This window comes from Photinus pyralis, unplaced genomic scaffold (assembly GCF_008802855.1).
Source record: "Photinus pyralis isolate 1611_PpyrPB1 unplaced genomic scaffold, Ppyr1.3 Ppyr1.4_LG1, whole genome shotgun sequence".
NCBI classification, from domain to species: domain Eukaryota; kingdom Metazoa; phylum Arthropoda; class Insecta; order Coleoptera; family Lampyridae; genus Photinus; species Photinus pyralis.
This window is the reverse complement of record NW_022170249.1, coordinates 63,078,195-63,084,431: the sequence shown is the minus strand read 5'-3', so window position 1 is coordinate 63,084,431 and position 6,237 is coordinate 63,078,195. Positions and strand designations below refer to the sequence as shown.

The following is a 6,237-nucleotide window of genomic DNA, read 5'->3' as shown; positions in this document are numbered from 1 at the left end:
ATTATAAAATTCCATGGCATCACAGATTATTGAAAAAGATGCGGGGGTTATTTTCCCAATTTTCTGTCTTCATTATGTAAAAAATTGAAAACTAACGCGGTTGATTGACGTAAAAAATTGTTGTCTATAAAAAATCTTAATACATTTTTGCTCTAAAATAATTTGGGGAGCCAATAATGGCATGTTATGAATTTTACATTGAAATCCCTATGATGCGCGACGCAAGTCACCACCCTGTATACATTTTTTAATTCGATTGATGTATTGTTCCATCGTTCCTTTTAAACGTGTTGGTGATGAGGATGCCGCATTAGTAAATATAAAAAACGTGTCTAAAAAAGATTTTTTCTTTAATTCAAATCCACATTTTTTAATGTTGTAAAAAAATGGAGATTTCTCCGAAAAGAAACGTTCAACAGTATCTTGTATAGTGGCAATGAGAAGGTGTTTTTATTTTTTGCCAGATTTTGTTGTATCTGTTCAAATAGCAGCAGAAATTAAAAACGAAATAGGCAAATTTCGATTATTCTGGCGTACATAATTTGAATTTTTTCGGTTTTTTTTTACAGCGTGATAATTGGGTGTCTAATGAGGTATGCGGGGTATAATGTATTTGGGGTTTTGGCCTTTAAGTTATGAAATTTATCAAACTTCGTGATCATGCCTGTTATCTTTAGGTGTTCACTATTCCAATTATGTTTATTTTAATTTGTAGGTAGTTGCATACATTGACTGAATTCCCATAAATGACATAGTATTGCATGAAAGGGGTCCAACTCTTGCATAGTCCAAGTCAAATACTCTTCCCGTCTAAGGATGAGCATCCCACTACTCACTAGCCCAAGAACCAAGATTTGCAGTTGTTACGTGCAGATTTCCTTTTTGCCTATTTTTTTTTAGATTTCGTTAATTTCCGCTAACACTTTGAGGTATTGTGTGTTGCATATTTAGGCAAGAATGAGTTAACATCTAATGAACAGTAAGAACTGTCGCATTTATGCTAATTTCAACCTTGGCCCTGAAAATTTATCTGTGCCATACGTTCTTACACGTGCTATCATTTTTGATAACAGTCATTTTGGGCATTCTTTTCTTCCTTTTCAAGTTCAGCCTCTGTAGGTGCACGTCGTGCTTAATAATACTAATGTGCCTCACATATTCGTCCCTTGTTTTTAAAAGCGAAAATGCATCCTTTGTTAATTTAACTAAAGCGCTACTGCTGAACATGTTTGAATTAGTAGCATTACTCATAGTTACCTTTCACACACACAATATCCAACAGAGGAACTTCAATTAAAGGTGTAACACATACACATACAATTAACAATACCAGATATGCTATACAATATATGATTTAAATAACTATAGGAGTACTTTAGGATTACGTAAAATTCGTGTTATAATTAGTGAATTGTAACTGGTTTGACATTAATCTACGTCCGTTTATATAGCTTCGAAATGACATGCCCCTACTAAAATGAAATATGACACGTGACCTTGGAACAAGTGGACCTTGAAAATGAAATATGACACTGGTTCTTGGAAATGAAATTTGAGCCAAAAAACCGAGTTGACCTTGAAAATGAAACATGATACCCAAAAAAAAGTGACCTTGACAAGGAAATTGACACTGCATCTTGCAAATGCAATATGAGACCAAAAAAATGTGTCCTTGAAAATGAAGACCCCAAAGAAAAGTGTGACCTTGAAAATGAAATATGACACTTGGGAATGAAATATGAGCCCGAAAAAAAACCTTGAAAATGTAATTTCACACCAAATGAAATTTGAGCCAAAAACAGAGTTGACCTTGAAAATGAAACATTACACCCCAAAACAAGATCTTGAAAAGGAAATATGACACTGCATCTTGCAAATGCAATATGAGACAAAAATGTGTCCTTGAAAATGAAATAAGATCCCAAAGAAGTGTGACCTTGAAAATGAAATATGACACGGGAATGGAATGAGCCCGAAAAAAGTGACCTTGGAAATGTAATTCGCCCCCCCCCCCCCAGGCGACCTTGAAAATGAAATAACACGACCTTGAAAATGAAATACGAGACCAAAAAATAGGTGACCTTGAAATTGTAATATGACACCCCAAAAATGAAATATGACACTTGGCCTTGAAAACGAAATTTGAGATACCCCAAAAATTGACCTTTGGAAGTGAAATATGACACCCCAAAAAAAGTGGTATCGAAAATGAAATATGCCACCCAAAATCTAGTTTTCCGAAAACCACTCAATTATCTAAAATATTTGACCTTCAATCGTCTAATACACCTGCTAATGTGACAGTTCAATAACTTTACTTATGTGAGTTGACCAAATCCGCTTGTCGTCTAATATTTCGAACGTCTCAGATATTAATCAGTGTCATTCTCGGATCTCGTTAGCAGAAACGAGAAACCGTTGACTTCACAAGTTTATTTTCCCATCAACTCTTTGCTTAGGTCAACTGGTCACATCGACTTGTGCTAGTTCATTACCCTTATCATTTCCTCCCGCGTTGCTAACTTTCGCAAACCTATGGACATATATACGCGCAGCATTTCGTTTTTAGTATTCAGTTCTTACGCGAGTGACAAGTTACATCGAAAAATGAAACTAACAACAAACAAGAATGCCGGTGCTGGTGCTCCGAATCGACCTCTCAATATACTGCAGGATATTCTCCTGCAGGCATCGCAGCAGCCGGGGACAACCACGACCCCCAACGCCCGAAACAGTCATTTCGCTGGCAGACAGTGATATTGAGGAGGAGTTTGGGCGAATTTTTGAAAAGTAAGTACACATTAAATCGTATCTTTGCTTTGTGATTACATTATTGCAAACATTACTAATACGTAATTTAATTTATAATAGCATTACGCCGCCAACTGAAGCAGCCGCCACCTCAGCTGTTTGGCGGCAAAGACCTCAACATGCTGCGTCGGGAGGAGACAAATGCCGCCCAGGTCCCCCCTCAAAAAGCTGCAAGGGTGCAAGAAGTGAGGCCGCACCAGCAGCCGGCACTACCACCACCACCACCACCCACGCAACCACCTGTGCAGGCCCCTCAGCAGCTTCTGACACCACCACCACCGCAGCAGCATCGGCGCCCTGCAAGTGGACGCCGGCAGCAGCAGCAGCCACCACAGCCGATGATGGTCCCGCCAACCAATCTGCGGGAGCTAAAACACAACACTCTACAGTAGCTGCAGGAGCTACATGCGTGCTATGCTCAAAGCGAAGCCATGCTCTCAAATAGGGCGGCCCAATTGCAGGCCGACCTATTTGAGACGAACGGTAACTTGGAGATAGCACGCTCGAATCTCAGAGGTGCCGAAGAATTCATCAGGGCAATCAATGACCTAAACGTGTGAGTGTGTGTGTGCGGTTAATTTTAAGGCTAATTTTAATTTTTGTAATTTTAGGGTTTTGTATTTTAAGTTTTTGTAGTTTTAGAGTAGATATTTAATAAGTTGTATAATTGTATATTTTTGTAGAATAATAGTACTAGTAAGTATATATTAAATAAACAATTAATTGTTACTGTTTTTATTATTCATAGTAGAGTGTGCATATCTCCACTCACGCATCACTTAGAAAACTTTCATTTCAGGGACAGCAAAGGGGAATTCAAGTTGGTGTATTTCAAAACGTGATCTGCGTGTTCTGTAGTACTTAATTCAAAGTGCCACTTCAATTGGAATACATTGATTACTATGGAAAGTGATAAACAAATTGAACGGTATGATGAAAGTCGCGCTCGGTTTATTCAACGACACTTAACTTGGCAGGACCTAGTAAATTGCTATGCTAAATCGTGCGTTTCCATGATACCTATTCGCTCATGCAGGTACAGGTGTACACACAAGAATAGAAGTGAATAACTAAAAGATCATTTATTGCCATATATTTCAACCATCATGCAAATTCAAAGTCAATAGAATCTAACACAATAGAGCATACATTTGAATTACGTCTTAAGGTATTAAAAAAAAAATGGTAACTCCTTTTTTTTATCTTCATGCTCAGTAAAAACACCCAATAACAAAAGTGGCAATTTATAAGAGTCCATTTATTACGATATATATTTCAACCATTCAATAATATCGAACAAATTTCTAATTAATTTTTAAAATAAGCAAGGTATATACTGAAAAGCACAAATAAAAAACAAAACAAAAATCTAACATTATAGTCTGGAGGATTAGCCAATAATCGTGCACTTTTGTATAGAAGCATGAATTTTTGTATACGACTTACCTATACCCCAACAGTAATTTTAAACATTAGAGCCACTCTGGCTCTCTGCCAGGGGGGGCGTAGGGTGTCCATTTCAAAATGGCGGCTTTAGCAATGGTACCCATTCGGTAATACCTCTGCCAACTCGCAACCATTAGGACTAGAACAAAATTAAAACACGGATTTTGTTGAGCACCATTTTAGCTAAAAAAATGTTATATTGATATTTACCCTAAATGTATTGAGTGTGGCTTTTTTGGGGGTTACGCGTTAGTGCGCTTATGCCACAAAATCTTAGCCAGAAGGCTAACCGAATTACCACTTCACCCCCGGAGTGCTACTTAACACCTTGACTCTCGAAGCCCTCATAGAGCAGAGGAGGAGGGCGTGCAAGCCGTACAGTTTCCTGAGCCTTGATTTGGCGAAGGCATTCGATACGGTTTCACACAATTCGATCGAGCGAGCACTCCGACGCTTTCGGGCGGACGCCAGGTTGAGGAGTTTCTTGATGGAGGGTTACCGCTCTGCGAGTACCCGGATCCAGTTGGATTCCGGGGAAACCGGGAAAATTGACCTCCTTAGGGGAGTCAATCCAGGTGACCCTCTGTCGCCGATCCTCTTCAATCTGATGCTTGACGAGCTTGTGGTAAAACTGGAAAGCCTTCAATTAGGGCTAAGATTAAACGACCATCTGCAGGTCTCCTGCCTGGCATATGCAGACGATGTGGTGATCGTCAGCGACACGTTTGGAAAGTGCAAACCCTACTCCGGACCATGACCGATTTCTGCGAGCGCCGAGGGCTCAGCCTGAATCCAACCAAGAGCATAGCTCTTGTGGTGCCGGGCAAGAAGATCTTGTTCTCCTCGACTGGTACACGCTTCTTCGTGAAAGGGGTTCCTTTGCGGACCTTGGGAGCGGGGAGCTGTTCAAGTACTTGGGGGGCAAGTATTCTGCCCAAGGCAGGGCTGGCCCAGACAGCGCCTCGTGGAGAGAGGAATTGATTCGGATAGGGAAGGCCAGACTTAAACCAGCTCAAAAGCTGGTACTCATTAAAACCTATCTAATCCCTAGGATACTGAATGGTCTGACGTGTACCAAAGTAGGGAAGACCATGTTGAAGAGTGCGGACCTGGGTCAATAACGCTTTCGGTGCGACAAAGCAACAAGCTAGGAACGAATGGGGCAACAGGTTGGAGTCATCGTACTCAGGCGGGAGGTTGAGGCAGGGGCACGACTCAGGTCATAACGGGCATTGGATCGACCGCCCTCCAATCTTCTGGAGCGGAAGGGATTACGTCTCGGCCGTCCAATTGCGAGGGAACCTTCTTCCCACAAGGGGAATACCATCTCAGGCAGCGTACTCATTCATCGAGAGTTTATGCGTGTCGTTATGTGAACAAGGATGGAATCGATGACTGCAAGCACGAGGTCTAGCGGTCCCATAGGCACGCACCACATTGGGTCGTAGTTCATCGGCACCAATCCGCAAGTTAGTCCTAGGGCTAAGTACCTAGATGTTTTTTAATATGTTATTCGAGTTTTACCTTATACAAATATTTTAGCAATAGTTTTGTCCCCTTTTTACAGATTTTTAAATACTAACATTTAAATTTTAAATTTTTACTTCTTGTTATTTTTACTTACCGGACTTTGTTCCATTATTTTTTTAATACAACACACAGACCGTGGAGGACTTTCTGTCCACATACGCGCGGCTACCCACGGCAAGTGAGGCTTATCTTTAGGGGAACGGGCCCCCAAACACCTAGTCCCGAAAACGACCACACATATAAACCCACCAGCTAGACTAGTGGGCTTCTTCAAGTGGAAGATGTGTTAACGTAGCAAGTACTTAAATTGCTTTGTATTGTTTCTCAGGAAATTAATGCCCTCAAATGGATAACAATTATGCAAGAATGACACTTTTACTCATTGTGATAATGATAACTTGATGCCCTGTTTTCGAAAGTAAATATTTGAGTTGAGATGTCATTACAAAA

General features: G+C 40.4%; 1 protein-coding gene across 1 annotated transcript; it reads left to right on the top strand.

The window, feature by feature from the left end:
- Window positions 1-221: 221 nt before the first annotated feature.
- LOC116166691 lies at window positions 222-3,438 on the top strand. The gene is made up of 2 exons (XM_031481754.1): window positions 222-2,790; window positions 2,872-3,438. Exons 1-2 carry the CDS (start codon window positions 2,630-2,632, stop codon window positions 3,254-3,256), a joined length of 546 nt encoding a protein of 181 aa, XP_031337614.1. The 5' UTR covers window positions 222-2,629; the 3' UTR covers window positions 3,257-3,438.
- The last annotated feature ends 2,799 nt before the right edge of the window (window positions 3,439-6,237 follow it).

Excerpts from the sequence above, each read along its gene's own strand:
- LOC116166691 (XM_031481754.1), top strand. The coding sequence starts at position 2,630 with ATGCCGGTGCTGGTGCTCCGAATCGACCTCTCAATATACTGCAGGATA. Across the intron at positions 2,791-2,871 it reads TTTGGGCGAATTTTTGAAAA|CATTACGCCGCCAACTGAAG; the intron begins GTAAGTACACAT and ends AATTTATAATAG.